The sequence below is a fragment of the Pelmatolapia mariae genome, linkage group LG18 (genome assembly GCF_036321145.2).
Source record: "Pelmatolapia mariae isolate MD_Pm_ZW linkage group LG18, Pm_UMD_F_2, whole genome shotgun sequence".
In the NCBI taxonomy this organism is placed as follows: Eukaryota; Metazoa; Chordata; class Actinopteri; order Cichliformes; family Cichlidae; genus Pelmatolapia; species Pelmatolapia mariae.
In genome coordinates, this window is record NC_086243.1 from 35070049 (window position 1) to 35085217 (window position 15169).

General features: G+C 47.5%; 1 protein-coding gene across 10 annotated transcripts in view; it reads left to right on the forward strand.

The window, feature by feature from the left end:
* The window catches only part of LOC134616361 (disks large homolog 1-like), a 104662-nt gene that overhangs the window by 52389 nt on the left and 37104 nt on the right, over positions 1-15169 (forward strand). For all 10 annotated transcript variants that reach the window (XM_063461200.1, XM_063461201.1, XM_063461202.1 and 7 more), the window contains exon 4: positions 14714-14878. In XM_063461200.1, coding sequence (XP_063317270.1) covers positions 14714-14878 — 165 coding nt within the window. The remainder of the gene's footprint in view (positions 1-14713; positions 14879-15169) is intronic.

Genomic DNA, 15169 nt, shown 5'->3' on the forward strand with positions numbered 1-15169 from the left:
GTACTGACATTAGATTACACACAGGTGCACTCTATTTAGTCATTAGCACTCATCAGGCAACGTCTATGGGCAACTGACTGCACTCAGACCAAAGGGGGCTGAATAATTACGCACACCCCACTTTTCAGTTATTTATTTGTAAAAAATGTTTGGAATCATGTCTGATTTTCGTTCCACTTCTCACGTGTACACCACTTTGTATTGGTCTTTCACGTGGAATTCCAATAAAATTGATTCATGTTTGTGGCTGTAATGTGACAAAATGTGGGAAAGTTCAAGGGGGCCGAATACTTTTGCAAGCCACTGTAACTTGTGCGTTGTGGTTTCAGAGCTGATGGGAGACGCACAAAAGCTCATGATCCCGCCGCGTGCTCAGAGCCTCCTGAACTGTAACCAGAGTCTGCACTGATGCTGCCAAACCTTCTATTGTAATATCAGTTAAAGCGTTAGTTAATGTTAGTCACAGTGTTTAAATTGTTAAACATTAATAAATATGCAGTGTGTCAGCAAACATCAGCAGCAGCTTTACTGCAGAAACCAGCTAATGTTCACAAATCGGGTTAATAAGCTGTTATTCTTATTTTTCCTGATTTAGTCGTGATGAGTGTCGACGTGGGTGATTTTCAAAGAGACTCAGTATCTGCCAAATATAAGAAGAGACGTGTTTATACATTTCTGCCATTATAGACGGTTAGTTTTAAGTTATTAACGAGGTTGAAGGATCTGGTTTATGTCAGTTGCTGTTTTTGTTGTAGCTCGTCTGTAGTGAGATTAAGTGTGATTCAGTCAGATGATTAATGAACATTAAAAATACAAATAAACGGTGATCAGTGAAACTTTAGAGCAATTATATCAACTTTACTGTCCAGAACTGGTGTAAAGAAACAAAAAGCAGCCGAGCAGTAAAAGTGACGAAAGTTAAAAGTCGATGTCATGAAAGGAATTTAACACTCGTTTAACTGTCGCGCTAAACAAAAGGAGAGAGAGAGGAATAAAAATCATCCGGGCTGATCGGATGGTTCGTCTTCCGTTTGCTCATTCACGTCAGATTTCTATGAAACTTGGGGCTTAGTCCGTCCTGGAAGAGACTTTTGGACAGATGTGGATCCAGGATCGTTTTCTTCATCAGAAGCACGGGCTAATGCTCTCAGCAGGAAGTTGTGCCCCCTGGTGGCTGTTAGAAAGGCGGCAGGTTTGAGGCATCTGTGCGCCGGTTCACTTTTCAAACCCGGAAGCTTCGGCCATCTTTTATGTAACGTCGCCGTCAGCCCAGCCGACCACTCGCCTGTTGTGTCTTCTTCTTCGCTGTCAGATTAAAACGCACCTCTCTGATGGAGGGAGCGCTCGCTGCTGTGTGTGGGCTCTCGCTCTTCCTCCTCAGTGTCCTCCTCTTCCTCCTCTCCTCCACATCACTGACTCTGTCCTACATCACTCTACCTTCCCTGAGGATACACCCCCACTCTCTCTCTCTCTGTCTCCCTCTCTCTCTCTCTCGTTCAACTCTCCTCGTTTCCGATGAGTCATGTGACCAACCTCTCTCGCCTCCCCCCTCTCCCCGGAGACCAATCACACCCCCGCAGAGGGACGCTTTACGAACACACAGCAGCCCTCGCTCTCTCTCGTCATCATCGCCGCTCTCAGTGCAGCGGGAGAGAGAGAGAAAGATAGAGGAGGAAAACAAGCGTGAGGACGAGGGAGAGAGGAGTCCGGGCGAGCGCCTGAGAGGAGGTCAAGAGGGAGAGGAAAACATTCAACCAGCAGAAGAAGAAGAAGGAGGAGGAGGAGGGGTCAGCAGGGAGGAGGAGGGGGAGGTTCTCCCTGAATGAAGGAAGAGCTCTGGGAGTCGTTTCCTCCCCGCCGCGATGGAGCGATGCGAGGAATGAGGGCGGATGGTGAGAGCAGGGAGCAGCAGCAGCAGCAGCAGTGGAGGAGGTGGAGAGGCAGGAGGTGGAGGAGGAGGAGGAGGAGGTGCTGCTGGGGGAGCCGCAGCCGGAGGCGGGCGGCGCGGGAGGAGCCGGCAGCGCTCCCGGAGGAGGCGGCTGTCGGCCAACTGCCCCGGCGTCGACAAGATGTCCCCCAGCAAGAAGGTGGAGTGCTTCTCGCCCATGCTGTGCCACTGCAAGGTGGCCTGCACCAACAGCACCATCTCCCTCATGTTCGGCTGCAAGGTGGGTGGAGGAGGGGGCGGGGTCGTCTGTGAAGTGGGGTCACGGCGAGGGGGCTGGGTTGGTTTGTTGTAGGTTAAAAAGTAGAAATCCAAAATAAAGTTTGAGGAAAAGTCTCCCGATCATCGTTAAATGACGTCAGAACGTCACAAGTTACAAAAACGAGTTCGGAGAAATGTTTCTGAACGCTCGGCGATGAATCCTCCTGCAGACGCCGAGCTGCTCAACGTCTGAACGCCTGACAGGCGGGTCACATGACTGTCGTTTACCAGTTAACTACGATTTCTTTTGCTGTTTTGTTGTTTTGTTTTTGTTAACTGTCTAAATCATTGTGAATCCTGAAAAGCGCCGAATTTATGATTCTAAAAACAAAACTTCAGGTTGGGTCGTCGTGCTAACCACCAAACTATTCGGGATGTGGCGGCTGGTGCGGCTGCCTCGGCTGAGAGTTTGATACAGTTGAAGATGTCCCGTCTTTGAGCAGCGGTTTCAACGGAACGTAAAAATTTTCATCCCAACAAAACTTTTCATCGTTGCTGAAACTGATCCCAGGTTCTGTGCAGATTTTCAAACTCGGGAAGTTGGGAATCGCTGTCCTTACATTTGCATCAGCAGAGGTCAGATTGGCCCTGATCAGGTCATCCTGATCCAGTCAGAGCGATAAGTGCTGAGCTCTGAACTTCAGTGTTCCACCATGGAATCACAGGATTTGTCTGTTTGTTTCCAGAAATAAGAAATGAACAAACTACACGACGTTTTTGATGATGATGGTCGCCGTGCTGGATTAGGAGAATTTAACCTTTTTATGTCAGACCTCCACGGTCGTTCTGGGCGTTATAAATCAGGAGGCGCTGGCCAGCAATGATTTCTGGGTAAAAAATTTAAAACCATGAGCGGCGCTGTTCGTGATTCTGACTACATTTCAGTGTCACTGAGCTACAGCAGCGAAAATCTTTCCTCTGGAAGAAAAACTTCAGCACTCCGTTTGTTCGTCGGTCGGCGACTTTCTAGCGTACTCGTCCGTCTGCTAGGACGCTGCGTAGCATCAGTTTTATAATGCGCGTCGTACACGATGCCGTCTTTCATCTCCAGCTCCGGAAACACACTCTTAGATTTCCCATAATCCACCTCCACAGCTGCATTTGTGAGGATTCTTCAGGGTTGTGTTTTAAATGGATGAAAACGAAATGATTTTCTATTTAAATCAAACGTGATTTCAAACACAGGATAAAGTTGCTTTACGTATGTATTTATGCTGTTTACACTTCAGTGCATGTACACGTGTGAAACTCTGAGTAATCAGAGTAAATCGAGCTCGTCTTCATTGAGATGGAGCTTGATGATGTGCCGTCAGGTTCCTCGGTGATGAGCTGGTATTAAATGAAAGCGTTTACACCGGCCTGCTGAAGAGTCCAGCAAAGATTATTCTGATCTTTAAAATGAGCCAGCGGTCTCACAGAGAAGTCGTTAACATTTGCTCCTGTGCTAAAATGGAATAAATCTTTGATGATGATCATCGCTGCTGCAGTCACACGGGTCTAAATTTACTTCTACAACTCAAACCAATCAGTAGCTGCTGATGTTTTCTTACATAAAGCTGTGCAGGAGCAGCGATGGCTGCACTATGAGCGTAATCAGAAGTGTGTGGGTGAGACAGAAAAGCTGCAGGGCACGTTGTCAAACACACACTCAGACGAGCTGCGAATCACAACCCTAAAAACGATGAACATATAAACCTGCTTCTGCTGTGTCCTCCCGCTCTGCTCCTGTCAGGCGACAGCTGAGGGGGAAATAACCCGTGTTCGCTGGCTGTCACCGAGCGGCTGTGTTTACCGTTGTGACCTGACGCCATGCCATTGGCCGCCCGAGCTGCCCGTCGCGCCCCGCTCTCCGTACCGTCCAATCGGAGGCTGGGTTTGAAGCGTCGCTGAGGCGCGATTGGCTGGCGGGGAGCGTCAGCGGCAGGCTGGAGGGCACGTGCGTGTGTGGTCATCATGTGCTGTGCAGGGAAACGCCAGCGAACCGAAAGCTCGCTCCCTCGTGAGCTCTGCTGTCAGCCGAGAGACGTCAGGGCACGGCGTGCACACAGAGACGGCTCTCTGCAGAACTCCATGAAATATTCACACGTTTTAACAGATTTACTGTCTCAGTACTGAAGAAAAAAACCCATAAATGCACAAATATGGAGACAGAAATGAACCTGAAAAGGATCCAAAGTAAAGATGCACTTACAGTTAACAGATTTCATCATGTTTCTTTATGTTCACCACCTCTGCATGTTTGACTTTGATCAATCTGTAGAAGCCAAGAAAGTTTCACACGAGCTGCACGGTTACAGAGGTGATATCATGACTGCAACAACAAAACAGAACAGTGGGGAGTAAAATTATGATAATTATGACGTCATGTCAGAGATTAGACAGAGTATTTGAATTATAATGATCATGGCAGCGTGGTGGCCTCACAGCAGGGCGTCCAGAGAGATGCCAGTCTGGAGGTGTATGGGAGCGAGTTTGTGGATGATCTCTGCATTTATTACAAACCTTAGCGTTGTGAGAATAAGGCAGAGTAACTACGCAGTTTAATGTCTCAGTGGGAATTAGAGTCTGGAGATCACTGATTGGTGGAGACAGATCAGGTGTCTTTTTAAGCTCCTTTGAGTTTGTGAGCCGTGTGCAGCCAGTCGTCAGAGGGGTACCAACAGACCCGATGATGTTTATACGATCACTTTATACAACTTTAACAACCTTTCATTTAAAGAACTTGCTGTGAGCAGCTTCACACGTCTTCAGAAAAACAATAAATCTGTTTTTCCACATTTCCAAGAGTTCCTCTTTAATGCTCCATGTGTATGAGATGATGGTGTCTTTGTCAGGAACACTGTATTTAAACCTGTGGTGGCTCAGGCTCTCCTGATCGTATCCGCCGGGCTGGTTTGGAGGTTTGATCTTGCTCTGCTGTTTCCTGTTGTGCGGCTGTGTCTGAGCGTCTTTGAGGAAACGATGAGCGTAAAAACTTTGCTGTTCAACAAACGGCTCCATTTTTCATGTCTCGCTGCTCGTTTTCTTCCCGTAATTGCTCCTTCTCTTCGTGCCGGCCCTTGAACGACCCCTCTTAATGTGATTTCTGTGTAAGTGAGCAACACTTCACAGTCGTCCTCCTTTACTTGATTCAACTCCGAGGCTTCAGATGTCTCTGTTGGTCAGATCAAGTCGACTTCTTCCAACGATCCGGCATGAAATTACAGCCGAGGAAAACAAAGAAGGAATTCTTTACTGAAGCAGGAAAAACTGGAAGATTTTCTCTTGATTTGAGATGCTCAGACTACTGAAGCCCGGATTAGCTTCACAGGAAGTTTAAAGGAGACGGCTCACCCCAAAAGCTCTCATTTTCCATCTGCCCTGTTGAGCCGTCGTCTTCTCCTCAGTGTTTTGAACTAAATCAAGTCCTAAACTCGGAAAACTTGCACTGGTTCTCAGCAGGAAAACATGGATTGGCAGCTCCAGGTTGTTGAAGTTAACTCAAAGTGTTTTTCTCTTGATGAAAACCAGAGTTGGAGATTGGCAGACGGATTGTTAGTGAGGGCTCAGCTGTTGATTTACAGGTGGACTGATGTTCCTGTCCTCGCCTGTGACCACGAGCTGGTGGTGACTGAAAGATGGTCTGACCGATAACGCGAAAGCCACAGAGACAATGTTCAAGGGCTAATATGTTTTCTGAATGGGATGTTTTTAACGTTCCTAAGAGCATCTGATTGTTCTGGAAAACTCCTTTAACCCAACTCTCTGAGCTCATTGATCCCAACCCTTCATCTCTTTAAAGTTGGTGCTTTTAATTTGGCGGTGTCCTCCCGTTTATGGCCTGACTGGCTCTCAGGTGATGTCACAGCAGAAGTAGGGGAAACTATTCAGACTCAGAGCAGCGTCTGTGCAGTCTGAGTCCCAGTTGACCTCTTGGCCCTCTGGGCTTTGATTGGACGATAACCCATCGCCTGGAGGAGGGGGAGGGGTTTGTGGTATCATGTGGAGCAGCGTGTTGACCTCTGAGCTGTGGCTCAGGAGCCGCTCGGATTACTCCTGTGTGGATCAGGGTTTGATTGGAATCTGGTGTTAATCTGTTGGGATCGGGATGCTCGTAAATCAGGAGCTTAGACGTTCACATGGAGACGGTCGGAGTGCGAGCTGCCGCCGCCGCTGACACTTCTGCTCTGTGAGCGTTTGATCGCGACTAGTCTTAATTAAGTCCCATTGATCGGCTGCCATCGACCGCTCTCACAACCACACACTCAATACATTGTGCCGGAAGTTATCAATCATTGTGGCGTCGAGTATTTAGGGAGCTGCTGTCTTTTTCTGAACCCAGTTTCAGACTTTTGAACGCTCCGGTTTTGTGAGATTATCTCGATTCACAGATCAGACCGACGGCTGTCAGATTCAAACGAGAGAGACGTATGAGGACTTTCTGCTCTTCACAGAGCTTATATTAATGAGCTCATTTCACATGTTATTAATAAAGCTGGAAGAAGAGACGAATTTAAAATTCCAGCCCTGAAAAACTGCAGATTTAGAGTCAGGAGCCTCAGTCTCATCGATACACTGCACCAGTTTAATGTCTGTGGCATAGACGAGCAGGAACAACACCAGAACCTGGATGTTTTTATCATCGCTCACTGGAGGAAACTTCAAAAAGTGTAGGTAAACTTTACAGAGTTGTGTCACCCTGTGGGTCAGACGCTGCTCATGAACACTGTCGTTTTTTTTACCATCTCGTGTCGTAGCGGGCTTGTTTAATTTTGTAATTTCACTTTGATCACACAGCCCTGTGGGTCCTGATGAAGGGCCTGAATCACAGTTTCTGTTTGGCCTATCAGTGACTATAACATGTAGATTGTAGTCAAACAGTGTACCTAATAAACTGTCCTTTGAGTTTTTACCTCACTCTGATAGAAAGCATGTATAAAGGACGAAGTAAATGGGCAGTAAATCTGATCTCAGACCAGCAGCGTGTGCTTTGCGTGTTTTTCTGTTCTGCTCTGCGGCTTTTAACGACACAAACAGCAAAGTCCTCCAGTTAGGTGGTGGTGAATGAGTCCTCCGTCGGTTGTTTCCGTCTTCCTCTTTGCATTCCTCTTCATCACCCCCTGAATCATCCAGCAGCCCTCCTCCTCCTCCTCGTCCTGAACATCCTGCTACATCCTCTCCGCGGTGATGCTCCTATTTATAGCAGCTTTTGGCAGGCAGGAGTCGGCGCTGTGCCGCCTCCTCCTCCTCGACAGCTCTCAGAGAAATGAGGAGGAGAGGAGGAAGCTCTCTTCATGCAGAGAGTGTCATCAGTGGAAACCTCCCCGCTGCCTCCCACGTCCACACTTCCATTTGTGCTGCGGTCCACGGTGAGTGGGCTTGGCGTCTCGCTGATGGACGCTCTAACGTTACGCCGCAGCGCTGCTTCAAACCTTTATTTCTCTTTGAATGTGGCCCATGTGGGCCCGGGCAGAGGGATTCGAACCTGTGACCTGATGCTTGGTTTGCGTGTGAGTGTCGCAGCGTTTCGATCCGCTTGCAGCTGCCTGATGCTTTGCCGACTGCCGCTTCACATCCAGCTCGAACTGCTCAAACATGCAGCTACCTGGATGATTAACCAGAGCAGAAGCTTCTCCTGTTCAGTCACACGTTGAGGTCAGAGCAGCGCCTGCAGTGGAAACTGAATCTTTGACCAATTAAAGAAAAACAAACAAACAAAAAAAAACAACCCTGATTATGACTTTAAAATGTTTGTAGGAGAGATGGTTGAAAACTATGAATAATTAGTAACTAAACTTTAACCTCAGAGGAGTCGAGCTGTGGCGACCTTTAGACTCTCCGTGCTGCTCTCTGCCAGAGAGAGTGAGAAGTTTATATGTAAGCTGACAGATTTCACACACAGCTGTGGTTTCAGTGGATTACAGTCTGTGTGGATGGAGCAGGCTCTGAAAAAGGTAACAGGATCGATGATCAGCGTTTCTGAGGACAGGAAGAGCTGTTAGCGTTTGTGTTTTCTAAGCAGAGAAAACACAAACGCTAACTCTGCTGGATTCTCACTGTTTGCTGGTGTAACTCGACTTGATGAGTTACACCAGCAAGTCGTTGATTTTCTCGTTGTTAACGAGAAAATCAGCGGCACTGTCGTGCAGTCAAAGCCTTTTAAAGCTTTGTCCAGTGCAGATGTGCAGACTTTACGTGCTTGTAGTTCACAGCTCTAACGGAGAGATTTTCTTATTTTAGGTTTAGGAATCTCGCTGAACCCACTCAAAAACAAAAGCCTGTTTCCTGCCAGGACGGGTGATGAGTAACCTCGCTGTTCCTCGAGTGCTGCGGCGCCTTGGTGAAGCCGTCGCCGTCGCCTTAGATCTGAGCTGCAGACGAGCGTTTCTCTACGCTGACCTCAGCTGCTGCCTCACTTTTATCTGCTCTTCAGCACCATATGCCCTGACAGTGGCGGCGGGCGACCCGACCTCGCCTTAGCTGCAAGTCATCGCGTCCCCTGGGCTCCTGGTCATGTGACCTGGCCCCTTCCGTCCGGTCCCTTCCCAGCTGTCTCAGCTGATTTTTCTGTTCTGTGCAGAAAGCAGGAGGCTGAAGATGCTGAACCGTCAGCGGTGCTTCCCCTCGGTAACATAATCTGTGTTAATCTGTGGAGGGAATCCCAGCAGTTACTCCAGTAATTAAAGCAGGAATTAATCAGCCCGCACACCAGCGTTCAGCTTCACTTCCTGCTTTCAAATACTCAAACGACATAATCAGGTCACGGCGCTACAGAGCGCGCTCACCACGATGTGTTTTCCTTCTCTGGCTTCACTGAGCCCAACGCGATCAATCGGGCTGAGAGGTCACACGAAGCGGTTATCAACTCGATAAGTTGCCCGGGGTTTATCCTAGCTGTGGAGGAGTCGGAGATTACAGCAGATACTCCGTTAAATGAAAGTTCAGACGCGTGTGAGACGCTTTAATTCTTCCAGCTGAAGCTCTGATTACAAATATCTGATATCAGGTCAGTTCCAGGATCACACATGAAGCAAAACCAAACAGGAAAACTGGAATAAAGTTGCTTCTGAGAGTCTGTAGGATGTGCTTCCACACCTGCTGATCTGTTACCATAACAACATAATGTTCTCTGGAGCAGGTTCGGTTTCCATGGTGAAAACACTTCTTCGTGGACATCTTCGCCTTACGTCAGCTTTTGGACAAACTTTCTGACTTCAGACTCGCGCGACTGTTGACCTCACGAGCAGCTGCTGTCACAGAAGCTCATGAAAATGTAAATCTAAAAGTTTTCATCTCAGCGGTGGTCTTCCGTCGCCGGGGTTTCGGCTGTTCGGGGACGCGGTCCTCGCAGGTACAGAGGCCGTGTAGCTGTAGGTGATCGGTGGACGTTCTGCAGAAGCGTGAGTCAGACGATGTGATTGGCAGCATGCGATTAACACGAGTCTCATCCAGCTGCACGGTAATCATGCACCCGTGAAATTATTCCTCCTCATATTCGAGGTGATCTGCATTTCAGATTTCTGCAGCGAATCATTATTTTTAATGATTAACTGAAGTGAAAGTGTTCGTATTAGTGATGATCTTCAGGCTGAAGCAGCAAGATTCAGCTTATTGTGAGGTGTGACAGCAAATCGTTATCTGAAGAGAGGTCAAAAACACGTCAGCAGACATGTTTGAGTTACAGCACGAGGCCCACTCGCCGCTCAGCGTAACGTTTGCACCGCTGATCTGAAACAGTGCAGAGCCCAAAACAGTAAAAAGTTACTAATAAGTTAATACCAAGAACCTTTTAGCTTGTGAACGGCATGTCTGTATGATGTGCTTGTTCAGTTTGGGGTTTTTTCTGATTTTGTCCTCGGTTTGATGATTTTAAGCTCTGATGCACAGAAACAGCAGGCCTGGCTGTAAATCATAAGTGAGCAAACTAAAGTGACCCAGAAAGATCCAAACACTGGGTGACAGTTCCTCTAATGACCACTAGAGGCTCCAGCAGAAATAAACATGTTTACAGCCTGGTCTCTGGAGCTGACGCCTCCCTTCATCACTGTATTCATAACCAGCCAGGCTGTGCAGGTTTAGAAGAGTTGAGCTAATCCACTTATTTAAAAGGAGAATTTAGCTTTTTCTGAAGTTTACACAGGTTTGTTTTAAATATTGCCCTTTGAGCGACCTTACTCTGAACCTTCAGAGCTTCAAGTCGACGGGTGACTCATGGCGGCATCATCCATGTTTTCAGTGGACGAGAAGAAAACTGTTTCCATAGAATAAGCCTGAGTACAGTGCTCGTGACATCACACACAGTCCTCTGTGTTGTGCTGTCATTAACAGCTGAGCGGTGTCTTGCATTGTTTAGCAGTTAAAGCAGGCGTGGAGGCAGAAATCGCAGCTTCAGTTTGATAAAATAACAGAGAGGTTTGGTGGAAGCAGTCAAGAGTGCTGAACACGACTCGGAGACAGAAACTACTCCATTGTTTTTCCAGGACGATCATCTCAGACTGGACAGTTCGAGCTCCTTCTCACGGCCGGATGTCTGAGCGTTGAGCTTCCTGCGACCTTCCTCTGTTGCCTCCTTGAGGACAGATGCCGTGTTTGTCCCAGCTGGGCTAATCATGTGAAGCCTCTCAGACCGGCTTCATGATGCAGAGATCAGAGCTCCAGCCCGCTGTGGGGACCACGCCACCTGCTGCTAGTTTTTGCATCTTTGTTTTGGTCTTCCTCTGATCAGAATTGTGTGTCCTGCCATCCTCAGCCTGTGTGTGACAGTGAGTGAAAAGCTGACGCCTCCACAGCCGGTTCCTCCATAAAGAGCCAGCAGTCTGGTTAGGTCAGCATCAGACTCCATGTCTGTGCAGATCCGACTGCTGCCGACGCAGCCTCGACCTCATTTCCATTTGGACTTCCTGCTGGATCTGAAAAACATCAGCTCACAGTCAGGCTTCCTGCAGGCTCACAGACCTACACGGGTTTTGTAACAGCAGCTCAACTGTAATTCAGCCAGTCTGACAGGATGAAGGTGTGATGGAGGCACCTGCACCGACATCAGGGAGACTGCTGTAGTTTGAAACATGAATCTGTGCCACTGGACGATTAAACAGTGCTGCTCTCGCTAACTGGCAGCATAAACCAGCTAAATTCTGTCTGAGATGTGACGATGCTGCTGAGAGCTGCATCAGAGACATTTAAAATGTGATTGAGGTTTTTGATTAATATGATTAATGGTTTTAAACAGTATTTGTAGAGAGATTATTTGGTGAATGTGCTCTCACTGTTGGACTCATCAGCCGGTGTCTTTTATTTCTCTTGTTTTTAAATGACTAATAAATCAGTCTGTAATGTTTTAAAGAGAATAAATGAGAGTAAAAAAAACTGCTCTCACCTGATCTCACAAAGTGCACTGTGATTCTCTCTGTGATTCTTGCGTGTTTATGGCGGCGTGTCCTCAGACTGATGCTAACACTGTCACGGATCTTTATGTGAGGCGTTCAGTTTACATGGAGTAAAAATCAGGCTGCGTACGTCTGCTGTAATGAACCTGCTTCATATGTAATGCAGGTTTTTAGTTCCCCGTTCAGGATGTTTTCAGGGAAACGTGTTGGCACGTGTTCCCTCTGTAAGAGTCCTCCTGCTGTTCCCACAGTTTCAGGAGAATTGGGTCGGGGTCTTCTCCAGTCTTCCTCTGGCACTCAGCAGGTGGAAGTCGTGGTGTGGATGGTTTAGACCAGGCCGTGTTGACACCAGAGTTTTTAACTATGAAGTTGAAATGAGTCGCTGTGCCTCAGACTTGTTCAGATTCACACTCTACATCTGTGGGTGTCGTCTGCGTGCCGCCGCCGCTGCCGCCTCTGTGCCAGCTGCCGTCATCTTTCTTCAATTCACCAAACGCTGGCCGGCTGGCACCTCTCAGCCTGATGAACGGAGGTTCACGCTTTTTGCTGGCTCCGCGCCGGTCAGCAGAGGGATCCGGAGGACGGAGGCGTTAAAGGTCCAGGCCCTCAGCGATGATGGGAGGTCTGCAGTTTGAGGCGCTGCTCGTCCAACAGCTCAGCCTCCGACCTGCCGGCTGATCCGGCCCGCAGCCAATCAGGCGTGGGATAATCCCGTTCAGCCGCAGCTTAGCGTCTCTTTGAAGTCGCTGCTGAAAGTTTCTGAGGTTCTTAGAGCGCCGTCAGGGTTTCACTAATCTGCCTCACGGCAAAACCTCCGACTGAAGCAAAGCGGGATCAGCGTTTGAGACCCTGATCGAGAAAAAGCCAAAACACTGGAGCCAACACCCTGCTCTGAAATCATCCCGAGATCCTGTCAGCACGTTATAAATTTACTCAGGTTACTCTACTCCTGATTTTTTTTTTTTCCTTTTTAACCCATTAAAGTTGAATAATTCCCCCTCTTTAAAATCCCTGAGTGAAAACAGCCCCTGAAAGCCGAGGATTTCCTCAGAAACACTCACAAGCCCCCATTTCTCCGACTCTGAAGCAGGCAGAATGAAAACCAGCAGAGAGCTCAAACCCTTGGATTTTCTTCTGCATTATTCTCTTTGCTCTGATATTAAAACCAAACAATAAGACTTTGACGCTGAGAAATGCCGATCCAGCTGTGAGTGAAGAGGATGTAAGCGTTGGAGTAGCTCAGCAGTTATAATAAAGAAACTGTTTAGTGTTACAGCACAAATGAAACTGTGGCTAAACCCTCCAAAGCCGCGCTGGTGTTGTCTCCATTTATCAGCCACACTCATCATTATTTTGGAGCTGAGAACAGTTTGACTTTAGAAATGAATTAAACACTGTTTTAGTCTCTAAGGTCAGAATTCACACGTATCGAGTCTTTTAAATCGACTTCTGTCGGTCTCACTCTCATTTCTGAATTTAGTTCTTGTCCTTTGGGGCTTGTTTAACGCTCCTCGTGTTCAATTAGAAACACTCGGTGTTTTTCTTTTCAGACTCGTCAAAGACTCTTCGAAGCGTTGAGATGAAATAATATTAAAAACGCGCTGATGTTTCTTTAGCCGAGCCTCAGATGGTGGACTGAGTGTTTTTACTTTCGCAGCACTTACTGGAGCTGCATTAACTTAGATTTTCCTGAGCGTGGGCGAGCTGCCTGCATGTTCTCACAGTTTGTCTCAGCTGTTTAATTCTCAGTGGACTGGAGATGAATTTAGTCCATAAAAGTGTTTCTTAAAGTCAGGCCGACACAGACGGAATGTTGCAACAATGTTACCACTGCCCTCAGATCGAGCAACGTGATTGGTTGCTGAAGCATTTAAGTCCGTAGCTCCTTCACTGGGTTTTTTTTTCTTCTTTTTTTAATACGGAAAAGAAAGACTCACTTTCATAAAGAAACTTTATGAATTTAGGAAACAAATAAATCATGCGATCTTAGTTTTTGGTTGAAATGTTTTCAGTCGGTTGAATTCCTGTTACACCTCCGTGATGTCCTTCAGGTTTCTGATGTCCTCCTCCCGCTCAGCGAGTCGGCGCTCTGAAAAGTGCCCATCACTCGGTTTGGTTACGTAACCGCGTCTGTTCAGGACCGTCGAGTCGTTCACCTGTCACACCAAGCGTCTCTCCTCCCGAAGCCAGAAAACAGATGAGTAAGACTGGAGAGCTCTGACTCATCAAGATGTGAAGGCTGCCGATCAACGGACGAGGCCTCCGAGGAGGATATCTGCTCTTTTTCCATTTATATCCTCGTTTTTATTTTATAAACTACACCGACTGGAGCTCTGACCACAACAGAGACCCAAGCTGTGATTGGATGTTTGTTGGAGAGGTGCACTCTGGGACTTGAGTTTCTTGCAGCTTTGACTCTGAGGCAGATTTTCTCTTGCACAGGTTTTCTTCACCTGCACCGATGATTCAGTCACGAGGGTTTGGTGCTGACGATCCAGCAGTGAGTCACCTCCTTTTGTTCAGAAAAGCCAGCAGTCAGAGGATCAGAGAAGGATTATCCTTTAACCCGTTAACGTTGGCGTTCTTTCTGAATTTCTGCCTGGAAATAACAAACTCACTTGGTGACACCTCCAGCTCACCGAGGCCAATCAGAGCCCCCAGAATTTTGGCTCTGTGGACCCGTGGGTCACATTACTGACCAAAAACTGCCCGTTTAGAAAGGTGAAACACAGAAAAACAGGCTAGCTCATGTTTGGGTTTAAAATTTATTACAAAAAAAGTTTTAAATATGAGGTCTCTGCTGGTTGGTTTATCTTTCATCGTTTTGTTTTCCCTTCTTTACGTTGAGGTTTTTGTTTTGTTTTGTTAGTTAGTTGCGTTTTCTTCTCTGTAAATAATGAACCTGTAATTACTGATTCTCACCACATGGTGGAGCCGCCTGCACTGTTGTTGCGCTCGAGTGGAGAGTTTCATGAAGATGTGTCGTGTATAATCGTGACAGCTGCTCCTCCCTGAGCCTGATTCTTTTGGTGGTTCTTCCTCCCCGCTGTCGCTGCTCATAGTGGTTCAACTCATTGAACTAGAGTTGTTGTCGCATTGCCGTTGGCCCCGTTTTGTTGATTTTTGTGTTTTCCTGTTGCAGAAGTACAGGCACCACGATGAGGACTCGTCCCCCCAGGACCAGAGCTCCCCCCAGCTGACGGAGGAGGCGGGGGGCCCAGAGCTGGTCCAGGTAGCAGAGAAGAACCTTTCCCAGATCGAGAATGTGCACGGCTACGTCACCCACGCTCACATCTCACCGATGAAGGTAGGAGATGGAATTGTCTCAGCCTCCCGTCTCTCTCATTGGTCCAAATGTCTTCCCGTCTGTCGGCGACTTTACTGGCTTCTCTTTCAAACAGTCAGCGAGCCACGGCCTTCATTTCAGACGTTAAAACGTCCGTCACAGTCAGACCATTGATGAGCGGTGCATCATTATGTTCTGTAGCTGCAGCAAATAAAAAGCTTGCTCTCAGTTTCAGTGAACACCTGCTTCTGGACGTTTTTAATGTAATGTTTTTAAGTCTAATGGTCCTTCTGTAAAGACCTGGCTGAGCTA